At 41.5% G+C, this 26,839-nt stretch overlaps 1 protein-coding gene across 4 annotated transcripts in view; it reads left to right on the plus strand.

The window, feature by feature from the left end:
* ralylb (RALY RNA binding protein like b) overlaps positions 1–26,839 on the plus strand; it is an 876,105-nt gene that overhangs the window by 760,856 nt on the left and 88,410 nt on the right. For all 4 annotated transcript variants that reach the window (XR_013887728.1, XM_080194340.1, XM_080194342.1 and 1 more), the window contains 2 exons: positions 5,286–5,449; positions 21,666–21,779. Coding sequence is in view for 3 of the 4 variants with exons in the window: in XM_080194340.1 (XP_080050466.1) it covers positions 5,286–5,449; positions 21,666–21,779 (278 nt within the window). In the remaining variant the exon portion in view is untranslated. The remainder of the gene's footprint in view (positions 1–5,285; positions 5,450–21,665; positions 21,780–26,839) is intronic.

Raw genomic sequence — 26,839 nt, forward strand, 5'->3', positions numbered from 1 at the left:
CTTAATCCTATCAGCCAAAGTCTTCTCATGTCCTCTTTTAGCCCTTCTCAACTCACTCTTCAACTCCCTCCTAGCCAATCTAAAGCTTTCTAGTGCACTATCTGAGCCCTCCAATCTCATCCGAACATAAGCCTCCTTTTTCTTTTTAACCATCGACTCAACTCTTCAGTAGGTTGATTCAGGACTTGAGAGGGTTGACTTATGAGGAGAGACTGAGTAAACTGGGGCTATACTCATTGGAATTCAGAAGAATGAGGGGAGATCTTATTGAAACTTGTAAGATTATGAAGGGAATAGATAAGATAGAAGCAGGAAAGTTGTTTCCATTGGTAGGTGAAACTAGAACTAGGGGGCATAGCCTCAAAATAAGAGGAAGCAGATTTAGGACTGAGTTGAGGAGGAACTTCTTCACACAAAGGGTTGTGAATCTGTGGAATTTCTGCCCAGTAAAGCAGTTGAGGCTATCTCATTGAATGTTTTTCAGGCAAGGATAGATAAATTTTTGAACAGTTAAGAATTAAGGGTTATGGCGAACGGGCAGGTAAGTAGAGCTGAGTCCACCAAAAGATCACCCATGATCTTATTGAATGGCAGAACAGGCTTGAGGGGCCAGGTGGCCTACTCCAGCTCTTAGTTCTTATGTTCTTATATGTGGGGTTACTGGGATAGGGCCTGGGCATGATTGTTGTTAGTGCAGGCCCAAAGGGCAGAATGGCCTCATTCTGCACTGTAGGGATTTTATGATTCAAACCTGCAGACTCCACATACATAGTGACCTAAGGTGGGAATCGAACCCGGAGCTGTGAGGTAGCAGTGCTAGCTACCTTGCCACCGTAGTTTTTAAAAATTTTAATTAATTAGTGAAATTTAAACATTCTCGACATCATGTTGCGATTTAAATTTATGTCCAAGTCTCTGGATGACTAGTCAAATAACAACCACAATGTCTCTGTGTCCTGTGATTCCTCACCATCATTTCCTGCTGACTCTGCCACAAATACATTCAATTCTGATTAGGTCCTGGATAAATCCCCTTTTTCCCTACAGAAGTTCTTTATGTAGAAATGCAAATTCCTTCTTGTGTCAGTGGAAGGCTTAATCAAACGATGAGATGTTGAGCTTTATAGTGGTCCCATTCTTCTCCAAATCTCAAATGGAAAATCTGCCTGACAAGGAATGACGTTTTTGTCCCAGCCTTTGCTAAAAGTGTGACCAACTTCGATCAATCACCAGCACAGTTCGATAACTGATGTTCCTCCTCTCCCTGATGATAATGCTGATAGTTGCGATCTGAAAAGTCAAGCCAAAGCTCTGGCAGAATATATAACCGTTGTTATAAATCTTCCGAGGGGGAAAAAAGGCACAAAACCAGTTTATTCATTCAGGGTTAACATGAATAATGCAGTCTTATCAGTGCCTCCTCCAGACTTCTTCTCACCAGTATAAATCTCATCTGAAATTTGATCAAATGGAGCTTTTCAAACCAGCACCTTGGTATTTGTTTCAAGATGAATTTCTTTAAAGGTCATCTGGATAGTTGTCAAAATAGGAGTGCATTTTTAACTAGAAGATCAAGCTTTAATGAAGGTGACAGCTACAAAAATGTGGAAGTATAATATTTCCATAGCTTGATCAGATGCTGTTTTGGGTAATATTAGAATATGTGACCTGGGTTGCAGAGTTGTTATTTTTCCACCCATTTCTGAAGGTACAGCACCATAGGATTATAATTTGATTTTCTGCTGCTGTCAGGAAGCCTTACCCACCATCAACAATCATATGAAGTGCACACACTGTGGATGATTTACTGTACATTAAATTGAATGAATGCAGGGAGGCAGTGGCACAACGGAATTATCACTGGACTAGTAATCCAGAGATGCAGGATAATGCTTTGGGGATCTGGGTTCAAATCCCGACATGGCAGATGGTGGAATTTCAATTTAATAAAAATCTGGAATTAAAAGTCTAATAATAACCATAACATCATTGTCAATTGTTGGAAAAAACAATCTGGTTCACTAATGTCCTTTAGGGAAGGAAATCTGTCTTCCTTACCAGGTCTGGCCTACGTGTGACTCCAGACCCACAGCAGTGTGGTTGATTCTCAGCTGCCTTCTGAGTGAGGGCAACTAGGGATGGGCAATAAATGCTGGCCAGCCAGTGACACCCATATCCCATAAAAATGAATTTTAAAAAATGAATGATCTGAGGGGTAACAAGCCGGTTACCCCTTACTGTCTTTAGCTTCCAGAATTGTTTTTGTTCTCCTCTGTTGGGCTGTTAGTTTTGACTAGCCATCGTTGATCTGATGAGGGCGTACATTTTCACCTTCAGCTGCCCGAACATTTGTTCCAGCAGGATGGATCGCCACCTGGTTTTCCTTTCATTAGTTTAAAAGGCACATAATCCGCACACCAAACTGCTGTGTATGGGCAAAGGTGAGAACGCGTCCCAGCGAGTGATGGCAAATTCTGTAAAAAGGATGATTTAGATCTGAAATGTTAACTCTGTTTCTTTCTCCACAGGTGCAGCCTGACCTGCTGAGTTTGTCCAGCAATTTCTCTTTTAATTTTAGTAATGAGAATGTTTGCAATCATGGATGGGAAGGGAATTGGGTTTGGTGTTGGGAGTGAATGGCGAAGCACAGAGAACACTGAATCCTTTCTTAATCAATGCATCTACACGTGCAGCAATGCTTTACACTCCAGCTCTTGAATGTTGCCTTTTCCTATGCAATAGTCTTCACGTTGATTCTATGCCTCAGCACAAATATCAGAGTCCAACATAATTCCACCATTTCCATTGTGACTATTCTAACTTGATAACTTAGTACTAAAGTAACTGATGCCAGAACTAATGGACAAAGAGATCACGATATTCCTAAATCCAATGTTCAAAAGGTTTATCCAAATTTCTATTTTCCTGCATGACTTTTTAAAAGTTCCTTCATCAATGAGGGTGTCACTGGCTAGACCAGCATTGCACATTTCTGGTAAATATGCACAAGAAATGGATTTAACATATGTTCAAAAGATCGACATAGCCTGAAACTCAAGGACTTCAATGTTGCGAGCTGGGTCACAATTATAACATCAGTCTTAATTCTGGTTCATAAGTGGAAGTGGCTATGGCAGCATGCATGATCTCCTGCCATTGGGAGTCTGTGCAGTTAAGGATTGCACATGGACCAAGGAAGCAGAAGGCCTGATCAGAGAGCCTGCTGCAAGATATGACCTACCGGGATAGGTGGGTGCTGCTGAAGCAGACAAGAGACCGCCAGAGCACTTCAGAATAAAGGTGTTTCCTGCAGCATTAAAAAATTAAAACACATGCTGTAGGAAAATCATTGAGGTGGGGTAATCTACCCACTGGGTGACCAATCGCAACCCAATAGTCTATGTGCTGGGGTGATGGAGAGGAGGCATCAATCCAAATCTAATGCTGTCTCCAAGTCAGTTCCAGGCTCCAGACTCTGCATGTGGCCTGTCTGCTGTCGGGAAATTTTACTCCCGCCATCTCCCTTTCCAAATTTGGCCTATTACCAGGCTTATGTAGCTATGAGCTGCTGGGCAGTTAGCTGCTGCTGTATTGAAACTGCTTCCAGCAAAGTTGCTTGGAATTGGGACCGGAAAATCTCAGCTGCAGATGAGGTCAAAGAATCCAGCCTTCAGTCGCTGACCTAGGATGGTTCAGTGATCTTGACATTTGTTCAGTGTATAATGAATTTGTCTATAATTAATTAATCTGTCTTCAGTACTCCATGCCAATAAAATAATCAATGCAGCGAAACACACTTTGAGGTTGTTTCTTATTCTTTGTTGCCATTTGCTCCTGATTACCTGGAGATTTTATAAATTGCAGTCATTTCTTTTGCAATGCATCAATTATGCAAATTGTTCAATATTCTTAACACCAATTTAACAATATTTGGGAAACTGTACCATGTTGTCACTAAGATTTTAGTGAGATGAAATGATGGGTGTGTGTAATTATCGTATTAAGTTCAGTTCAAATGTGAAAAGTATAAAAGCATGAAGCAATTGGGCCTAAACAGATTTAAAATGTTTTATCTGGCAATGGTACATAAGAATAAAGATATGTAAAGCACAGGAGAAGACCAGCGCTGTCACCCTGATCAAAAAATATCATTTTCCACTAAACTCTCATGGTCCAGATACTGATCCACACAAGATTTGGGTACTGCACCACCCCAATACGATGGGGAAGGAGCATGTACGCATTTCCAGCTAGAAGAGCATGCCCGTCATTTTGGGTTAAGACAAACAAGAGGGATCCATTAACCACACTTAAAAGTAGGCATTTCGACCCTTTTCAAAGGCAAGCCCCAACATCTGTCCAAGTTCCCCTTGCCAAGATTGCTAAAGTCAAAAAATACAATCAGAACCTCAACATCATTTTTTTTTGGTTCTTTTTCACATCCAGCAACTGGCAAAATTAGCAGGCTGGCCAGCTGCCAATTGGAAAGCAGAAGGCAACAGTTGGAAGCCATTGGAGGACTATCACTGGCTCTCCATTTCACTGCTAGGTTTTCCAAGACCCAGGAGAATGACATTTAAACCACTGGTTCCTATCTTTGTGAATGTGATAGAAACATGGTAATGAGGTGGGAAACACAGACACAAGCCCAGTTGTTAAAATGGCGACAGGTACATGAGGAATGAGTTCTGGTCCTGTTATGCAACTTTGGCAGTCAGCTGTCATTTACTTCCCATTTTAAACCTGTGATTTAAAGTGGAAAGTGAGTGACATCTGATTGCCCAAGTCCAAATATCCCCTGCCAACTAACCCTGCCCCAGCAGAATTCTGCTCCTTACCTTCACTCCCTCCATTCAAGGCCACAGGGGAGACACCAGCAATTTACAGAAAATCAGTAAACCGTGGCTGAGTTTCATTTATTTTTCCCTTTTTGTCAAATTCAGCCAAACGACAAAACAACAAATGGCACCACACATCTGACAAACTCCTAACTACACCACAATTAACATGAGGCTGCAGCCAAAAGGGAATTGAAAGCTCACCATATGTTTTTGTCATCCATGTTAGGTGACAATCTCAATCCCAGAGTGTAAAACTGAGAAGCTGTGACGCCTGTGAAGCACGTCCATTCATTAAGTGGCTTGGTGTGGCTGATATCATTTGTTTGAGTTATTTTAGTGTCTCATAAACCAGCATATGGGTGCTAACTTTGCCATTTAAACATGGAAGTAAAGCCACCTTTGCATCATGTATTCTGACCGTAAATGCTTCTGTTTTGTTCTCAGGATGTTTGATTACCACGGCCGTGTTCCACCACCACCCCGTGCTGTTATACCAATAAAACGCCCGCGTGTCACAATACCTGTCACACGTAGAGGAAAGGGTGGCTTTCCAATGAAAGGAGGCCCCCGGTCTACCATCACAGGCACAGCTTCTGCGGGACCAAAATGTAAGTTTCTGCTAATTGAATATGCTCAGCTAATCACAAGCTTTGGAGAGTCCTCAGCTATACATCAGCATAAATGCTATCTCAGCAATAGATGTCGCCTCTGCCTCTTTATGCTTGTAAGATTGTTTTATTGAAAATTTTAAGATAATGGAAAAATGCTAAAAATATTCATTATGGTTCACATTGCAATTTTTGGACATGAGGCAATTTGGAATGTGTGTTAAACTGGCATTTATCCAGGTATTTAATCAGCAAAAGGGGAATGTCATTGTATAATAATCAGCACATTCATCACATCTGTGGAAAAGCATTGCCAAGGGCTAGGATGACAATTCAGTATTATGAAATGGATGCTGTTTCAGAATGATCTGTGTCTGTTAGACTGGGGTCTAAATCCATGGCACGCCAAACCAAACGCAATCCCAATGGTGTAACAATGAGGCCCAACAGAGTAAATTCGTCCTTAGACCTTATAATCAGCATTTAGGTGCCTGTTAAGTTCCCTGACATGGCCTGCCAGTGTGGCCCCTGACCAGTTTTGCCTGGCACTGAGGTTCACAATTACATGCAAGGGGCAGGGGTGGAAGGCAAGGGATCGCAAAGAGGCTGAATTATTCATGTATATAGCCAGGAAACATTATGGTTGATAATGGCTAGTCATGACGTTGTATCCATGGATATAGGAGCAGCTGGCTTATTGGCTGTTGGAGACATGGATTTTGTGGAGCATAAGATTATTATGAGTCTTCAACATATCTCTCAGACGGAGAACCCTGATTCCAGGAACTATCCGGCATGTTGTTTGTACCTGAAGAGGACCTTTATTGTATCTTGAACTCTGTTGACCCCTGTCCCATCATTGGATTGGTGGCATGAGTCAAAATTTTTCACTCATCAAAGCCTCCCTAAAAAACACCCTGCAAAACATAAGATCTCAAAAGTGACTGGATGCCCCCTCTCAAAATACTCAAAGGACAGGCTTGATAAAATAAAGAAGGTAATTTTAATGTCCAAAATGGGCGAGTTTGAGTTGCTTAGGAAATTAAAATGTTAAAGATCTGAAATAGCAATGCACTAACCTCAAACTATACCACTAAAAATTTTAACGCAGTCTAAGCGAGGAATGAGCATTTACGAACATTTACGTTCTCTCCCAACAGGTTGTTAGAACTTTTGAAGGAAACTGCAGGACTCCAACTTAACTCCCTCTGACCTCGCTGCCGCTCCCTCTGACCTCGCCGCCGCTCCCTCCAACCTCGCCGCCACTCCCTCTGACCTTTGAATCTCTCTCCATGACCTCCCCGTCTCTCCCTCTAACATCCCCACCAAAGTTTGAAGGAATTTGAATCTGTTCTTGCTACTTTTTTTAAATGGTAGCAGGATATGCAAATTTTATTTTCTACCCAAATTCCAGTATTAAAACAAATTTATGTTTCTCCTTTCCAACATTGTCCCGTTCTGCTTCATTGCACAGGTGCAAAAAGGGAGCGAGGTGGGAAGCAGATCATTCTCAGGCATCTCCATTAGCGTTTCATTATGAGCAATCAAGCAGGCAGAGGATGCTTGGTCTATAGTAAATGGAAATTGCTAGTTACAAACACTTCCTCTATAACATACAGTAATGAGATGCATCAATTACTGTTATTGGTGAGCAAAAGTCTTCATAATAGCTTTAATTTACAAAATTGGTGTCATCCTTTGCCTCAAGTGTACAATCAGTACACAGAGAATCTTAAATATAAAACTTAATTGAAATTCATGAATCTCCCCAAGAACGATTTGAAAGAATTTTAATAAGAGTGGTTCTCTAAAAATAGAACAGTCAGAAATCAAACAGCGATTTCTTCAATTGAAGTGTAATGCAGTGAAGTCTGAAGTTAGCATACTTACAGCAATCAATTTATTTCTGTGTTGTTGTGCTGCATCCACTTTCACGTGATGATGCTGAAAGGTAATGACCGTTCTGTCTGTTGGTCCTTCAATGTCTCAGAAAAATGGAAATCTTGATTTCTACTCACCTGATAGGAGGCCTTGCTCAAAGATCTTGCCTAGGTCTTCCCCATGCTGAGTAAATTCCTGGTTAACTGCCCTTCACAGGACTCATGCTCACTAGGACATTGAGGCCCAAACCCTTTACTCGGGACTAATTGCCTAACTGAAGAGGCATCCTTGCTCCATTTACAGCAGAAGATATAAAGCAAAGGACATTTTCTGGGCTCTCGACCATGCACTCACTCCAGTGCCAGTCTGATATTCCAGCTGGCAGTTCTGGGTAGGCATTCTGAAGTGCCTTTCCCTCAGATTTGGCCTGGAGTCTGGGGCTATTGTGTGTGGGCAGTGATACAGATCCATTGCACTGGAACTGCTGGATCAGATTCCATAGGGATTGGCAACCACTGTTTCGTTAACACTGGCATTAGTTTTGGCATTCATTCACATGTTCCCGATTTTTCTACAAGAGCATGATTTAAAACATTATGGAAACTATGCAAGGATGCAAGTATGCAAGGATATACATGAAGACCTGTTGGAAGTATCTAGTTTTTCCCTATCTTTGTATATTTTAACTTAATTCATTAACCAAAATTGATTAAATCTCTATGGTTAAAGATGCCTGCTTAATTCAAAATGAATGGTGTCCATGCAGTTGGTTCCAGCATTACACTGTCTGGGTGGCAGGTTTTAGATTCTGATCTCAGTAAGTTCATATGTCAGGATGAGGGATTGAGTACTGTTAAGGTAGACACCAGTGTTTCAATCTCTCATAATTCAAACTATTAACATAACATTGTGAAAGGATCTTCGGAACATACTGAATTGGTGGAATGCTTTTCACTGCCTGCAAGTATTCATTATGTTAGTAATCTGGCTTCCAACACCGGCACAGGAGGTACTGTAGCAGCTGTAGCCTGATTAATGGATTTGTGATTCAGAACTAATAATTTCCCTTTGCCAAGCTGCTCCAATACAGATACAGCACTGGCACCTACCCTACAATGTTGAAAATTTTCCAGTTATGCCCTGTCCACACAAAGAAGGACAAATTCAGCTTGCCAATTAACCGTCGCTTCTCAATCATCAGAAAAGTGGTGGACCATGTCATCAATAGTGCTATCAAGTGCCACTTGCTGGCAATAACCTGCTCACTAATCCTCAGTTTGGGTTCTGGCAGGGCCATTTGGCACCAGGCCCCATTGCAGCATTAGTTCAAGTTGGACAGAAGAGTTGAATTCCAGAGGTGAGTTAGGTGAGATGAATTGCCCTTGACATCAAGACAACATGCTACGAGGGTAGCATCAAGAAGGCCTGGCAAAATTGAAGTCAATGGAAATTAGGAAGTAAGCTCGCTACTAGTTAGAGTCATGGAAGATGGTTGTTGGATTTCAATGGTCTCAACCCCAGGACATTGCTGCTGGAGTTCCTTAGGACAAGCTCCTTGATCCAATCATTTTTAACCACTTTATCAATGATCTTCACTACATAAGGCCTGAAGTGGGGATGATCACTGACAATTGCACATTGTTCAGTATTTTTTGCAGAAAGGCCTGGATAACGTTCAGGCTTGAGCTGGTAGATGACAAGTAACAATCATGTCAGGCAAAGACCATCTTCTACAAGACAGGCCTGATTTCACCATAAAGTTGCGCCCATTTTTGGGTGTGAAAACTTGGTAAAGTCGGGCACGAGGTGTGTAGCGTGGTCTGCGCTGTTTCCCCCATTACCAAGGCCCGAAAATGGACGCGATCAGGACTATTTAAATGCATTTCCATTCATTTAAATTGGCTTAATGGGCTGCATGCCCAACCTTACTTGCAGTTTCCCCTTTATCACCGTGTCCACCCTTCCAGAATCGGCACGAAACAGACATGCTCCCTATGAGTCCAATTCGAGCGCTCTCGTTAGTGCCAAGCATCCGATGGCTCTCTGCTTGAGTTCGGGGCAGGGGCAGGGGTTGTCTGCTGCCACATTGCCTGAGATCAATAGGCGTGAAGGGGGGAGAGGGGCCCGCATTCGATCTGGGTGATGGAGCGGGTGGTGGGATAAGGGGGTTGTGGGGTGGGGCAATGTCTGTGGGGGCAAAGGAGAAGTATTATCTGGCCCGGGAGTGATGTGGCAGGGAAGCCGCATTTTATCATTTTATTTTCTGCGCACACGCTATTGGAGGCACCAATCAGAGCTGCAGGATTTTGGGCATGTTAAGCCCCACCCACAAGCTCATGCAGCACGATTTGGAATCGCTGATGTTTTTCCTGACAGAGTGCGTATGGGGGCATCTGAGAACGGGTCTAAAAGTCAGATCTGAAACACTCCCAGTTTCAAGTTCGCCCAGCACTTAGAATCGAAATGATAAAATAGGGCACACAGAATGTGACCATGAGTGAATCTCCTACCGTCAATATCCAAGAGGTTACCATTCCAGAAAGTAATTTGAGCCACCCATATACGTTACTGTGGTTACATGAGCAGGTCAGAGGCTGGGAATTTTGAGGTACTTAACTCACCTTATGATTCACTGAGGCCTATCCACCATCTACAAAGCACAAGCCAGGAGAATGATGTAGTACTCTCCACTTCCCTTGATGAGTGCAGCTCCAACGGCATTCAAGAAGTTAAACACCATTCAAGGCAACACAGCCTGATTGATCAGCACCTCGTGCACTTTCTCCACTACCAGCACACAGTGGTACCAGTGTGAGCCATCCACAAGATGCACTGCAGCAACTCGCCAAGGCCCCTTCAGCTGCACCTTCCAAACCCACTCTACCAGCAGACATATGGGAGCACCACCAGTTCCCCTCCAAGCCACGCACCATCCTAACCTGGGAAATATATAGCCATTCCTTCACTGTCATTGAGTTAGATGCCTGGAGCTCCTTCTCAAGCAGCATTGCAGAGTCTAAAGTTTATTTATTAATGTCACAAGTTGGTTTACATTAACAACGCAATGAAGTTACTGTGAAAATCAGTGGATCAAGAAAGCAGATCAACACCGCCTTCTCAAGCGGAATTATTAATGAGCAATATCTGATGGGCTTGCCAGAATCACACACGTCCCATGGATGAATACAGAATAAATCTCAGTGCCCTCTGAATCACAAGCGTCTCAATATCACAAATAGCAAGCTGACCATTACATTGATGCAAGCTCAATGTTGGAGGAGCTGACGTTTATGAATAGCGGCAGTAGTGATTGAAAACAAAATTGGTTATTTAACTGTTGTTAAATTGTGTTAAAAGATACAATTTAATAATGGAAAAGGATGAAATGAAGCAGAATCTAAACTATTTCATGTTTTTAATAACATAAAGGGGACTTGTGAGCAAGATGTTGGATTCGATGCAAAGGAGTCAGGGAGGTAACTGGCAGACAACAGAGGTTAGGAATATTGGAAATGAAAAACCAAAAGGCTGTGGGTCAGCTTACTACATGTAGCACTTAGATCACTGTGATTCAGGGAGACAGATCATTACAGTCATTGCATAGTAGTCAGAGCTGTTGCAGTACATATTCTACTAGCAACAATGTGGGACCAAGTACATACGCCTTTCAGAGAGCTGGCATAGGGAGTTAACTCCTTACATGCTATTAAGAATTGTGATTTAAATGGTCAAAGCCCCCTGCTTAACACTAGTCCATTCTCTGTTCATTGGTTGCTGTCAGCTTATTCCTTTTAACTCTGTGCAGTACGAAATCTGATAATCCAAGAAAATATGGTTTGAGACTATTATTATGCCAATAATATTTCAATTGGAGCTGGTGTAATGAGAAAGGAGGTGTTTTAAACCCGAGGCTGTGACTTCAGCCTAAAGTGGAATTTCAGCTGCTTTTGGCTATTTTAAATTATTGCTAATTGTAATGCTAACTAATACAAATGTGGAAGAGTAAAATTATCAAAATATCAGGATAAATTTTCTGACAGAAATATTAATAATATAAAATAATGATCAATACACCTTTCTCTGTTTGCCATCTCTGTCCTTTTCCCAAGTTTTGCATAAACTTATTACGGCAATTTAACTTCGGTTTTTTTTAATATTCAAGTTCCAGATTTTCTGAAAATCAATTCCACGGGTTATTTTTATTCCCTAATCAGATGCCAGAACTTTAAAGCTTGCTATAGATACATCTTGGATCCAGTCATTTGTCAAAATAGGATAAGTGCTGCAGCAGCTAAGCTTGAGCAAGGCAACAGGGGCATAGCACTGTAAGGGTAAAGTCACTAACTTATTTATTTAGACAGAATATCCCATGGTATTCAACTGTATTTAAGGTTTCTGCCTTCTGAAAATACGTTCCAAAGGTCTGTAAGGCTTTGATTGAAGAACAATTTTCTGACATGAGCTAAATTTCCCCTTCATCAATTTAAGTTGCTGATCTAAAACTACATTTATATCCAAGCATCACTGAGTTACTGAGATAGAAATTGAAACCGTTACAGAAACAAATGATTGAAAAGTACTTTTTTTAAAAACCATCAGCTGAAGTTCTCCTGATCTTGAAGGGGAGTAGGAAATTGATGGTATCTTATGCAGGTTACAGACTGTTGAATTAACTGCAATTATCCTACGACCATTGTCAGAAAACTAACCAAAAAGTTTAGGTGCATTGTGGTTACCAAACTTATCAATTTTGGTTGTTGATCGTGATTAAATTGATACACACAGAAAATGCACTGCCTGCCATTTTGGATTAAGTAATCCTCCATCAGCCTGGCTCCTTCTTGAAATAAACATTCAACCAATTCAAAACTTTAATCTGAGTTTTTACCCTGTTTTAAGACCCTTTTATGAAATTGTTCTGTGCCGGTATCTCTTCCACAAATTAATGAGTGAATGAGCAGCAATTTCTTCCAATTAAATGTTTAGACTTCTGAAGCCATTGTTTTGTGTTTTCCCCACAAACACTTTATTAGCCACGTTCTCCATCTGTCTTGCAAATAGTTGTCTGAGGCTGAACCAGATTGTTCACAGCCTTGACATTGCATTTGACCGCAAGACGGGTTTCCTCCAGGTGTTCTGGTTTCCCCCAGGTGGTCCAAGGACGTGCAGGTTAGGCCACAGTAAATTGTCCTTTAGTATCCCAAGATGTGTAGGTCAGGTGGATTGGTGGGATGAATCTACATGATTCATTCACCGCAAAGCGCGGTAGGTGGGCAGTGGCTGAGGCCTGGGTAAGATGTTGAGTCAGTGCAGACTCAATGAGGTTCTATGCTTCTAAATTCCTTTCACTCACCCTGTGCTAATCAACCAGGTTCAGCTCTGGCAATCCCTCAATTTTAAAATTCTTATCCTTGTTTCTAAATCAGCCCTCTAATGTCCCTACCTTTATATCCCCCTCTGGCCCTACAATCCTCCAAGATCTCTGTCCTGCACCATTTCTGACTCTTGCATCCATATTTTAATTGCTTCTTTGTTGGTGTCTCTGTCTTCAAGCCTTAAATTCTGGAATTTTCTGCCTAAACCACTCTGACAACCTTTGCTCTTTTGAGACTCTGCTTAAAATCTATTTGAATTCAAACTTTTGGCCATTGGCCACGTGCAATGTGATGCAGCTAGTCTGGGTGAAGAGAGCTAGCATGCTTTCTGCTTTTATGTGCTAATTTGCACTTAATTTGCAGCCAATGTTGCTGGCTAGCGGCAATGCATAGTGCCAAATGTGCAAGTCCCTGTCAGTTCACAGCCTCTCTTTGGCATGTCACCAATGTTTCTTTTATTCATTTGTAGAATGTGGACATCGATGACCATGCCAGCATTAATTGCCCCTCCCAAATTGCCTTTGATGGTGGTTGCCTCCCAGAATAAAAAAAACAGTTTGGGCTAATATTCTTATTTTCCCATTTTATTGGTGTTCCATTTTAAAATATACAGGGTAAGTTCAGATGTATTTTTATTTCCCCATTTTATTGTTTTTTTCCACAGTCCATGTGGTGTTTTTACAGCTACCGTGCTGTTAAGGAGAGAGTTCCAGGATTTCAGCCCAGTGACAGTGTAGGGATGGTGAGATATTTCTAAGCCAGGATGGTGTACGACTTGGAGGGGAACTTCCTGGTGGTGGTGTTCCCATGTCTTGGACTCTCTGTGTTTCTCTCTGCCTGTGCCTGCCATTCCCTGCCTCTCCCTGCCTCTCTCCGCCTTTCTGTGCCTCTCTCTGCCTCTCCCTGTCACCCTTTGCCTCTCTCTTTGTCTCTAACTCTCTATCTATCTCTCTGTATCTCATTCTCTGTCTCTCTCTATTGCTGTCTCTCTCTATCTCAGAATTTCTTTCTTTCTCTCCCTGGCTCTCTCTCTCTCTCTCTTTCCCCTTCTCTGTCTCTCTCTTGCCCTTCTAGAGGGTAGCAGTCATGAGTTTGAAAGGTGCTGTTTAAGTAGCCATGCTGTGTATTTTCATGGCAACACATGAAAACAGTATCCCTCATGGCCTCAGACTAAAACTTTGTAGGAACTCAAAGATAGTATTTCCTGTAAGCAGTGTTCAGGCTCACTGGCATGTGGGTGTGTCCTAGCACTCATGAAACAAACTCCCAGCTCTGGGCAAATGGCTGAACTGTCCTGTGGATACTTGGGGAGAGTTGAAGGCTAAGGGAGTAAACTCTGACAAAAAAAAATCTGGAATGGAGTCAAAAGGCAGACTGATGTCTAAACGTGGCATCTTTCCAGCAACCCCTGCAACCAAACCAATGCCAAATATTGTTCTTTACATTCCTTTGGGCTTAGCCAGCAGGGTTGAGAGGAGGATTCTGACAGTTAGCAGTCCAGGACCTCCATAAATTACGCCCAGGCTTGCACCCAGGAGAGGACACTCCAGTTTTGCCACAGAACATTAATGTTGCGCAGGAGACAGGAGTTACAAGTAATAAGCCCAACCTGACTGGTGTAGGGGATGGTTGCAATGGGCTGTGTTCTCATGTCGGGCAGCTTCTGACTATTAGGGTGCTGACCTGCCATGGCCCATTTGTTCCAATGGGTTCTTGGAGTCTCTTCACAACGAGTAAACGAAATCGATCACATCAGGCAAGCAAACAAAACGAATGAAAAGAAAGTGGATGCCAACTCTTCAATTGACAAACTGGAACATCAGTGTGTACTGTACACACTGATACTGTGTACAGTACCAGTACTGTGTACTGGTACTGTACACAGGACCAGTAGACAACTTGCAGTTGGATAATAATACACACAAGACAACCGTAATTGCTACGAAATTTGTTAAGCTGAATATCGACATAGCTTCCCTACAAGAGACCAAGCTTGCCAAGAGCAGATCACTGCAAGAAAAATATTGCACATTCTTCTGGCAGTTGAACAATTCAGAGGCAACATGTGAGAAGGATGTAGACTTCTCTATTTGGAACTCAATACTCTTGATGATACAAACCCACAAATGGTTCAGAAGATGCTCTTTCCATCCATGTCTTTCAGGGCCTGTTCACATCATGACTATCTATGTTCCAAAGCTTTGCTGCACTATAGAGGTGAAGGGCCAGTTCATGAAAAGTTTGAAACTGATATCAGCAGAATCTCTCAGTCAGAACTTCTTTACCTACTGGGCTTTCATTGTAAGAGTGGGTACAGACCATGAGGCTTGGCATTTAGGCAAGCAGAGTGTATGTTGTTGAGTGCTCACCTCCAGGCAATTGAACTGTCACTGTTGTGTCAGGGAACTGGAGGTCCACTGGAAAATCCCAGCTGGCCTACTTTCAGTGCCCTTATGAAGGCTCTGGATGAGTCAGATTGGCTCCCCGCCTCCTTCCCACAGGATTGCTGTGTCCTGCCCAAAATTGTAAGTTCAATCCCTGGTCTGTGCACTTATCCAATGGTGGATTCAGCAAAACATAACAAGAACAACTGTGCTGAAAACAAAGTATAGAAGCTCTTCTGTATCCCAACAACAAGTCATATAAAGATAACACGTTGAGCATTGTAGAATATGTACATCAGAACAAAGTGAATCAGCACTGGGCACCAGGCCACATTGATGACTGTTGGTGGCAGCCTCCTGAACCTGCCTCAGCCAAGTTGGTTGATGCCAGGAACAGGGTCTGGAAATCAATGCACTAGCCGGCACCACTATTTTCAACTTTCATCTGCCTCCGTTCCTGACTTTGTTAGGACTTGAAAATTCTGCCTAGGCAAGGACCAGGTGCAAGAGAAAGCAAAGGAGGCTCCATGCACATATTTAGCAACCACATTTCCTATTACAGCTTCATTGAGGAGCAGTGTGTTCAGCATTGCCCACTCATATGTTTTACTCCCATTGAGCTGTATTACATGTTGCATATCAGTCGAAGCCCTAAACTACAGCATGAACAGTATGTCTATAATGTGATAGTGCCCCTCCATTCCTTTACCAGAGTCCATTGTTGGAATAAACAACATTAACCAGTTTATAGTTTGCTGCCAGACGAGGAGCAACGTAGAAGTGTTTTACTGCAAGAGAAATTTTCTTTTTACTCGCTAATGTGCACCCAAGGGTGCAAGACATGATGCTGTGTGTACTCCCAGGAAGACCCTAGGATCTATATAAGCAGCAAGGAATCCATTCATTGGAAGTCCTACTCATGTACAATAACAGGCAGCAAACCATGCAGGTTATTGCTTGATTCCTGGCAGTAATCATGATACTTGTGTCTTGTGTAAAAAACCGCAATACCTCTTCTATTACACCAAGATCCGATCAAAGGTTTGCTGCTGTCAGGCACAGGTATTCCTGAGACCTAGCTCAATGTAAGCCTCGTTATGAACCTGGGCAGAGACACTGAGAAGTGTTCCAGTCAGGACTGTGCCTCTAACAGAAGCTCTCAGAGCACAGAATCAGCTGTCTGTTGCAAACAGCTCCAGAGAAATTCTACAACATTGACCAGAGTCTTCAAATTAACCATTATCTGGTGTATTCTCCATAACATTGACCTGCAAAGGACCGACCCACACAGACACTTGGGGAGGGGAGGAATGCAGGAAGAGAAAAATCAGCCGGAAGATCAGATGCTAACCAAGGGAAAGAGTGGCAAGTGGTCTGACCTGCAAATCATCGAGCACTTGAATGATCCTTCTACTCCCTGATACACCAACAATTCTTCCTCACCCAAGTTCCATTTGAAAGTCCATGAAATGTGCATTTCTTGATGTTACACTCACAGCACAATGAAAGTTAAGACAAATTAGTAAATTAAGAAACATCCAAGATGTTCCATCTTCTAAATATCATAATTCTGAAAAATAAACTTTTGCAGTTTGAACTGCAACATCTGTGCTTCAATATTTGCAAAAGTAATTTTTGCATTGTTTTCTTGTCCTGGGTTGTATCAATACATTTACCTCTGTTAACAAGCCCAAACCATGAAACAAGCTTTCTGAGTTTGACCTCATCAGTGGGAAAGCTTTTAGAATTGATAATCTGGGTCAGAATTAACAGTCGCTTTGCCAAATTTGCAAATAACTAAGGAAAGTCAAAATAGGGTTAAATGTAAATTGCATTTCACGAATCTGATTGAGATTTTAGATGAAGTAACAGAGAGGACAGATGAAGATAAAACGTGTTGAACATGGACTTGCAAAAGGTGTTTGATAAAGTGCCACATACCAGGCTTGCCAGCAATGTTGAAGCCAGTGGAATTAAAGGGACATTGGCAGCATGGATGCAACATTGGCTGAGTTATAGGAAAACTGGGTCTGTGATGAACAGTTGTTTCTCGGACAGGAGGAAGGTTTATGGTGGTGTTCCCCAGAGTTCGGTACTTGGATTTGTGCTTTTCTTTGTCTCTATTCCTCATTTAGTCTTTCATGTGGAAGCACAATTTCAAAACTTATAGATGTCACAAAAACTTCTTAAGAATTATGAATTATGTGAGGCAGTGATCAACTTCAAGTGAGCGCAGACAAGCTGGTGGAGTGGGCAGATAAATAGCAGATGAGTTTTAATGCAAAAACTGTAAAACCGTACATTTTGATAGGTAGGACAAGGAAAGGTAATATGAAATAAAGGATACAATTCTAAAAGGACTGCAGTGGAGGCCTGGGGGGATATATGTACAAATCATTGAAAGTGAAAGAAAAGTTGAGAAGGCCATTGATAAGGCACATGGAATACTGGGCTTTATAATTTGAGGCATAGAGTACAAAAGTAAGGAAATTATAATTTTAAACACCAGTTCCAATTCATCTGGAGTTTGTGTCCAATTTTGAGCATCACACTTTGAGAAGGATGTGAAGGCATTGGAGAAGGTGAGGGAAAGATTTATGAAAATGGTTCCAATGGTGAAAGTCTTCAGTTATGTGGATAGATGGATAAAGCTGTTCTGTTTAGAAAAGATAAGATTGAGAGCAGATGGTGGCACAGTGGTTAGCACTGCTACTTCACAGTGCCTGGGACTCAGGTTCGATGCCTGGCTTGGGTCACCGTCTGTCCGGAGTCTTCACATGTGCCTGCATGGGTTTCCTCTGGGTGCTCCGGTTTCCACCTATAGTCCAAAAGAAGTGCTGGTTAGGTGAATTGACAGAGCTAAACTGCCCCTCAGTGTAGTCAAACAGGCACCGGAGTGTGGCGACTAGGGCATTTTCACAGTAACTTCATTGCTGTGTTATTGTTTTAGAACCATAGAACACTACAGCACAGAAACAGGCCCTTTGGCCCTTTTTGGCTATGCTGAACCATTTTTCTGCCTAGGCCCACTGACCTGCACCTGGACCATATCCCTCCACACCCCTCTCATCCATGTACCTGTCCAAGTTTTTCTTAAATGTTAAAAGTGAGCCCGCATTCACCACTTCATCTGACAGCTCATTCCACACTCCCACTACTTTCTGTGTGAAGAAGGCCCCCCTAATATTTCCTTTAAACTTCTCCCCCTTCACCCTTAACCCATGTCCTCCAGACTTTTTCTCCCCTAGCCTCAATGGAAAAAGTCTGCTTGCATTCACTCTACCTAAACCAATCATAATTTTATACACCTCTATCAAATCTCCCCTCATTCTTCTACACTCCAGGGAATAAAGTCCCAACCTATTCAACCTTTCTCTGTAACTCAGTTTCTCAAGTCCCGGCAACATCCTTGTAAACCTTCTCCGTACTCTTTCAATCTTATTAATATCCTCCCTGTAATTAGGTGACCAAAACTGCGTACAATACTCTAAATTCGGCCTCACCAATGTCTTATACAACCTCACCATAACATTCCAACTCTTATACTCAATACTTTGATTTATAAAGGCCAATGTTCCAAAAGCACTCTTTACAATCTTATCTACCTGTGATGCCACTTTTAAGGAATACCTGTATTTCCAAATCCCTCTGTTCCACTACACTACACTACCTTGGTTTGTCCTTCCAAAGTGCAAAACCTCACATTTGTCTGCATTAAACTCCGTCTGCCATTTTTCAGCCCACTTTTCTAGCTGATCCAAATCCCACTGCAAGCTTTGAAAACCTTCCTCACTGTCCACTATACCTCCAATCTTTGTATCATCAGTAAATTTGCTGACCCAATTTACCACATTATTATCCAGATCATTGAAATAGGTGACAAACAACAATGGACCCATTTGATTTAATTTGCTATTGTCACATGTGTTACATACAGTGGAAAGTATTGTTTCTTACGTACTATATAGACAAAGCATACCGTTCATAGAGAAGGGAATGAGAGAGTGTAGAATGTAACGTTACAGTCGTAGTTAGGGTGTAGAAAAAGATTAACTTAATGCAAGGTAAATCCATTCAAAAGTCTGAGCAGCAGCAGGGAAGAAGCTGTTCCTCAGTCGGTTGGTACGTGATCTCAGACTTCTGTATTTTCTTCCTGACTGAAGAAGGTGGAAGAGAGAATGTCCGGGGTGCGCGGGGTCCTTAATTATGCTGGCTGTCTTGCTGACGCAGGGGGAAATATAGACAGAATCAATGGATGAGAGGCTGGTTTGCGTGTTGGATTGGGTTACATTCATGACTTTTTGTAGTCCCTTGTGGTCTTGGTCAGAGCAGGAGCCATACCATAATGTATGCCTACTTGTGACATTAATAAAATAAACTAAGATTTGATAGAGGTGTTCAAATTATGAGGTTTCTATGTAGAGAAGATAGGCAGGATCCATTCCCATTGGCAAATGGGATGAGAACGAAAGGACACTAACATAAGGTGATTGACAAGAGAATCAGAGGTGATGTGAGGAAAAACACAATTGTGCAGCAAGTGGTCAAGATGTGGGAGATACTTTCTGAGAGTGTGGTGGTGGAGGCAGGTCCAGTAATCGCTTTTGAAAGGGAATTGGATAAACTACGGAAAAGAAATAAATTACACGGTTCTGCAGAAAAGACCAGAAATTGAAATCCTACTGAGTGTCTCTTACAGAGAACCACAATGAGTGATTGGCTTCCTTCTGCACCGCAACCACTCAATGATTCTAAGTGCTTAAGTGAAACATGCTAGCCCCAAGAACTGCGATCCATTTGAATAGGTTGGCATTAGCAAGTGTCACAAACACCATTTGAACAGCAGTTAAATTGGTTGATAAATGTGAAGCCAGCATTAACAGAGGTATGGCATGATTGGCTATAAGTTTCTGATGTTCACATTGATGTCAAAGTGGTGAAATATTGCTTCCATCAGAAAACTCAGCAAGTTTCACACAGCAGCAATATAACTCAAAAAATAGGAATGTTAATGAACCTAGAATGAAAAGGGGAAAACATACCTCAATGTCCCATTTCCCTCAGTTAATTAAATGCTAAAGTCATTTTTGTATTCAGCACAGCACACAGGCATGCAAGCGCATTAAGCATGTTATTGTCCTTCAGCACTAAGGTCATATTCTAACACAAATATAATTACACATTATAAACATTAAACACGTCCTGTATCTACCTGAATGCATCAAAGAAACATTTCAATCAAATTGTTCCAAGGTTTGACTTAAAGATGTCATTTAAATTTTGTAATTTAAATACTATCAATGTCATATTGGTCCGTAATAAATGCACTTGATATCTGACAATTAGAATTGCTGAGATAGACTTTGGCCGGAATTCGCCCGTCCCACCCGCTACGGGAATTGTAACGAGCAGGGAGCAGACCGTGCAAAGGTCCATTGACCTGGGGCGGGATTCTCCGGTTCTGAGGCGAACGCAGCCGGTGAATCCCGCCCAAAGCACATGTAATGTTTCCTGCGTTAAGTTTCCTTATTGGCAATGCTTATAAATATTTCTATGAACTGCAACAAAATAAAAGACACCATTCTGCTTGTGAAATACAGAGCATTGTTGCTTATTTAACTTTTATATTTATTTTTATGATATCACTTCATTTGGTTTGGTAGGGATATTTGGTCAGGCGATAGCTGTAAGGTAATAATTAAGTACTTCACGTTAAAATAGTGGCATAAAAAGATTATGAGGTATCAAGATTCATTCATCCAGCTATATCCCAATTAGTCATGAAAATGATTTGGACCTAAGGAAAGATGTCAGATCGGTCAGGGAAAATATGTTTCAGCAAGTTTCAGGCTTTTCAGATGTCAAGCCTAATGTATAGTTTTTAAGCTGATGTACTACTGTGTTTTGTGCAATAAATGGATAGGATGCCCTGGGCAGAATATCCCTCTGTAGGTGAAATTGATTTCTCCTTGTATTAATGAGCAGTTGCATGGAAGAAACAGCATCAAAATATTGAATTTAGATTGAACATATTCTGGGAGTTACAGCCTTCAAAAATGAAGAGAGTCATAAATGTGTTAGCAGCTAATACAGCATTTGAGAATCTTTCTCCATCCAACTCTTAGAATTGTAAGGATTTTAGATCTGAAGTGGTGAACAAATCATTACTTATTGGCATTATTGCTCATGTTTTCAAATTAATCTATTTGCATGTCTATTTTGAATCAGTTGTAGATTTGTATCAGTAAAGAGTTAATTTGGCCTTTCTGGGAGCCTTATTTATAGTAAGGTGTAGGATGCTGATATTTTGCATCTGATAAATTTTAATCAAGTGTTTGTCATTCCAAAATCTGTTTTGCATTGCGATAAAAGAACTTAAGGAGCAATATGATAGTGGGTATGTAGATTTGTATCACACACGATAGGTAGGAAATGAAAATCTCATAAGAATCCAGCAGTGATCAGATTTCCTGAACTGTTCTTTCAAATTGAAGCAACAAACTGTAGGAACTGTTGTTTTATTCTAACCAAAGATGAAATTGTATGCATTTGGAATGTACGCTTCTCTGTCCCCAGTGAAATCAGATGAGCTGCAGACAATCAAGAAGGAACTGACCCAAATCAAAAACAAAATTGACTTCTTACTTGGAAGACTGGAGAAGATTGAGAAACAACAAAAGGCAGACGCCGGTGGGTAGCAATAAGCACCAGTAACAGACAAGTCATCTTGGGATAAATTAAGCCAGCGTAGTGCTATCAGTCACACTGACAGGTCAGGAAGGATACATGGCTCAAAGTGACTTTCATTACATAACAAGCTCTTAAAATTTTATCGTAACGTAATGGCTACTTTAAATCAAACGATGCCGGCAACTGAAGCTTGAAGCAGGGAAGGTTGTCAGTTTTATTCTAAGGATAATTTGGAATGTTATGATATGGATGAGAAGAACACAATTATATTCTGAATCCCAAGTGATTGGAATTGGGCGATTCTGGATAAACTTGTGCGCATCACTTTTTTTTATAGCCATTTGATAGCACAGAGCCTAAATATTGCTGAAAAGAGACACGTAACCAAAGCTTTCTTTTCCTTGCACTGATCAGGACAAATGCAAGAATGCCAAATTTTAAATCATCACAGCAATTTATACAATTGGACAAAGGGGTGCTGATTGGATGGCAGGTCCATTCTGATTGGCTGAGGCATTACCATAGAGAAAGCAACAGAGAACTGTAGCGGTTTCACAAGCGTAGGCTGGTTGAGTACAGTGTTTCACCAGTGTGCTCTCCACAACTGCCTACTGCAAGCCTATCTTTACTAGTCGACGTACACAATGGAATTCTTGTAGCTCCTCACTCCATAATATTGGATCTATCAACAGTCTTGTAAATAAAGCACTAGGCATTTGCTTACCTTGAAAACCTGAAAGAGAAATGGAACACACGAAAGCTGGCCTGTTAGACGACAACTGTCCTCAGCAACTCACCGTTCACTGTATTATGTGAACTCGCAAATGGGCCAAAAGCCGTCAGTTTTGGACAAGAAAAGTGGCCAATCTACCTTGAATTACACTGGAAAAAATCTGAACAACAGGTTAAGCAAGACATTTCATGCTGCTACAATGCAGTGGCTACAGGAGTGGTATTTTCTATTAGAATAGGAATGATACTGACAGTCCAAAAATACATTCTGCCTCCAACACAATTGAGCAAAGTTGTATATTAATTGCAGTGCTGGTGCCAGTATATAGGTTTTATATTCCAATGTCTGGCTGGTCAAATCAAACAGCATGTTCCTTCAGTTGTTCATAATAAGCAGCTTATAGACTGGACTCAATCAACCTACTTTGACAAAACCCAAAATAAAACATCAACCATATAGATGTGATTTAGTGATTGGGCTGCACTCACTGAACAATCTTGAGTATGCTAATAGTTACACCAACACCCAATTTTAGACGATCAGCCACTTGTTGAAAGTGATGTACATGCATACACAAAGGCCTGTTCTTTGCAAACAGAAGGAATATGTTCAAGACTTGCACTTTTTTGAATTATCTGAGTTCTCAGGGAGTCTAAAGCTCCCATTACTTTCACCATGGAAGTGCATCAGTATTTCAAGATCAACTTGCTATCAAATTAGCACTTTTTTCTCCTGCATATAATTTTGATTGTTCAAAATTTGGCATTCTTGTATTTGTCCTAATGAGTGAAAGGCGAAAAGCCTCTGCAACATGTCTCTCTTTTCACCAATAACTTGGATGATAGTTTCTGATTTTAGAAATTGATAAGGTCATGGACATAGGGAAAAATACCATGACTGGATGTATGATGATGTGTAATTCCCTTAGTTATGCCAGGCGACAAGGCTAGAACCACAACAAAGAGGTCTTACCTTAACAGTTTGCCTGTTGCTTCTTTATTGGTGTGAATCTAATTGACAAGCCATGTTGGTGTGGTAATGGGGTGTTGAGGTTGAGGGTGACACCAGGATGAAGGGACTATGATGAGGAGATTCACTTAGATAGAATTTTGCATTTGGAAGAGTGAGATTGATGATTTAAATTAGGTTTAATTGCTTTAATGTTTCATTTTCCAAGCTGTTTCACAAATGGATGGAAATTCACATCCCAGTGTCATGATACTGATTTGTTTTGCATTACAATGTAGCCTCAGAATCACCTTTGAGTAATAGGTACTATTTAGTGTCCCAGGAGTCATGCTACTTAGTCAATAAACCGGAGAGTAAAATCTAAGCATGGGTTTGTAATGTGTCTAAAAGCATTTTGTTTTGTAGAAGTAAAATTGTTTATAATTGGTTTTCATCACTTCAATTTTATACACATTTATATTATAGAGTAACCAATGGCTTTTGGTCCCAGCTATCTTAATCCTGTTGTTTTTGGAACAAAGGTTACATGTAGTAAAGATGTTGTTCCATAAACCAATCTTCATTTTTGCTTGAAGAACAGCACGATTCAGACAAATTAATTTGAGTGTTTTGCAGTGAATATAAATGCAAGATATAATAAGTCAGTGTTGTTTAATATCTCAAATTGTAGCATTTTTATTTGACTGTATCTGGTATCCTGAGATAGCTCAAGTACATCATATACACATTGTGGGATTATAGTCAATTTTCAGTCTGTAAATAATTTTGACAGCAATTCTGTGGTTAATTACTTTGTTAGCTAATAAGTAATTGCTACTATCCAATCCAAAGTGAATGGGGTAGATATAATTCCAGGCATGAAATGTATAGGCAGTGGAGGATCACTCAACGCCCTGTCAATTTTGAGGACCAGTCACATTAACCTGCTGTCAACAAGCTGCAACAGTTACCCATCTGCACTTTGATAAAAACAAATTACTGTGGATGCTGGAATCTGAAACAAGAACAAAATGCTGGAAAATCTCAGACAGCATCTGTAGAGAAGTCAGTTCCTCAATTCAAGCACCCTCCCTCTGAACCCATGACCTGCAAGGCACCCATGCTCCACTTGGACCTGTATCCACCATCCCTGGAGTCTTTCTGCATCCCATCCGTAAACTATCTGGTATCCATTGATCTTCTTATTTGTGAGCTTTTCTTGTAGCTTGTCAGAGACCAGCTTCTGCCCCCTCAGTCTTCCCTCAGTCTTCTATTGTTCATATTTTTAATCTACCTCTTTGCCTCTTCACCTCCCATCGTGAGCCCTCACTCTTCCCTCTATCCTTCCCCCTTGCACAGGATTCCTTCCACATTGCTCTCCCTTGACTTCTTCATGCCTCTGACCCACCCACCACCTGCCTCATCTCGCACCCAACCACCAATCAAACTTAGGATCTTTGTTTTGGTGACTGCTTGTGTCCCACAGCACAATGTTGTCCAGATAGACAGTGGCGTTTGACTCCAGGAGCAAAAAGATTCCTTTACTCCCCAACCCCAGGCGCATTACTGATCTGACTTGATGACACAGGGGTGTCCAGGGGTCCAGCAGTCCGATGCTATCCATGAAGACCAGCTCAACATAGAGATGAAGAGCAGGAACTACTCTACCCCTGCAGAGTGTTGTACAGCACATTTGGACCAGCACTGCACAATGGCACAAAGGCTTTGTCACACTCATCTCAAGTGTCTTGCAAACAGAGGATTGTCTTGTGCATGCCATTGTTCATCAATCGGTTCTAGACCAGCATAAATTCATGTTGGTGTGAAGCAAGCTTGGAAAGTCTGATAGGATGCTGGTGGGCAGCTGTTTTAATGAATATTCATAAGGTACAAATGGTGTTCACACCACCAGCCAACAGAAAGAAGACCAACCTGCTATTTGGAGAATTGCAACATGATTTTACGCTTGCAAGTTTCTGACTTCTCGGCTGCCGCTGGATTCTTGGCTCCTGTCTGCCACCAAACCCACCACAGGATGAACTCCATCCATTTTTTTATTCATTTGTGGGGTATAGGCATCACTGGCTGGGCTAGCATCCCCAAGGGCAGTTGAGAGTCAACCACAGTTCTGTGGATCTAGAGTCACATGTAGACCAGTACAGGTAAGGACCACAGATTTCCTTTCCGAAAGGACATTAGTGAACCAAAGTGTTTTTATGACAATCGACAATAGTTTCATAGTTATTAGTAAGGAGGAAGGATGAAGGGAAGAGTGAGGGCTCATGATGGGAGGCAGAGAGGCAAGAAGGTGGATTAAGAATATGAACAATAGAAGACTGAGGGAAGACTGAGGGGGCGGAAGCTGGTCTCTGACAAGCTACATGAAAAACTCACAAATAAGAGAATCAATGGATACCACATAGTTTATGGATAGTGCACGAAGACTCCAGAGGTGATGGGTACAGGTCCAAGTGGGACATGGGTGCCTTGCAGGTCATGGGCTCAGGGGGAGGGTGGTTGAATCGAGAAACTGACTTCTCCACAGATGCTGTCAGACCTGCTGAGATTTTCCAGCATTTTCTGTTTTTGTTTCAGATTCCAGCATCCTTGGTAATTTGCTTTTATCAAAGTGCAGATGGATACTTGTTGAAGCTTGCTAATTCCAGATTTTTACTGAATTCAAATTTCACCATCTGTCATAGTGTTTGGCCCCGCTCCAAATCCTGTTCCCTATTTATTGATTCTCTCCCTCTCCCTGGCAACAGTTTGCAATTAGGTCAGTTTGTTCATAACCTTGATGTTACATCTGATCCCAAGGTGAGCTTCTGATCTCATATTCATGCCATCAGTAAGGCCACCTATTTCAACTTCTGTAATATTATCCAACTTCACCCCTGTTTCAGTACAGCTGCTGCTGGAAACCTCATTCTTATCTTCATTACATCAGAACTTGATTATGCCAGTGCACTCCCGGCTGGTTCCCACATTCTGCCCTCCATAAAGTGAGATTATCCTGAGCTCTCCTGTCTGCGTCTTAACTCACAACAAGTCCCGTGCACAAATCACCCCTGTGTTCATTGGCTTATATTGTCTCCTGCTGAAGCAATATCTTGATTTTAAAATTCCCATCCTTGTTTTCAAATCCCTCCCCAGCCTTACCCTTCCCTATCTCAATCATTTTCTCCAACTCCACAATGATCTGAGATATCTGGGCTTCTCTGAATCTGGCCTGTAGGGCAGTGCTAATCATAATTTCTCCATTATGGCCCTGTCTTCAGTTGCTCGGGCTTCAAGTCCCAGAATACCTTCTATACACCTCCCTAACCTTACTTTCCTCCTTTAACACACTTGAACCCTATCTCTTTGACCAAAATGTTGG

Source organism: Carcharhinus amblyrhynchos, chromosome 8, assembly GCF_965287045.1.
Source record: "Carcharhinus amblyrhynchos chromosome 8, sCarAmb.v2.hapA, whole genome shotgun sequence".
NCBI classification, from domain to species: Eukaryota; Metazoa; Chordata; class Chondrichthyes; order Carcharhiniformes; family Carcharhinidae; genus Carcharhinus; species Carcharhinus amblyrhynchos.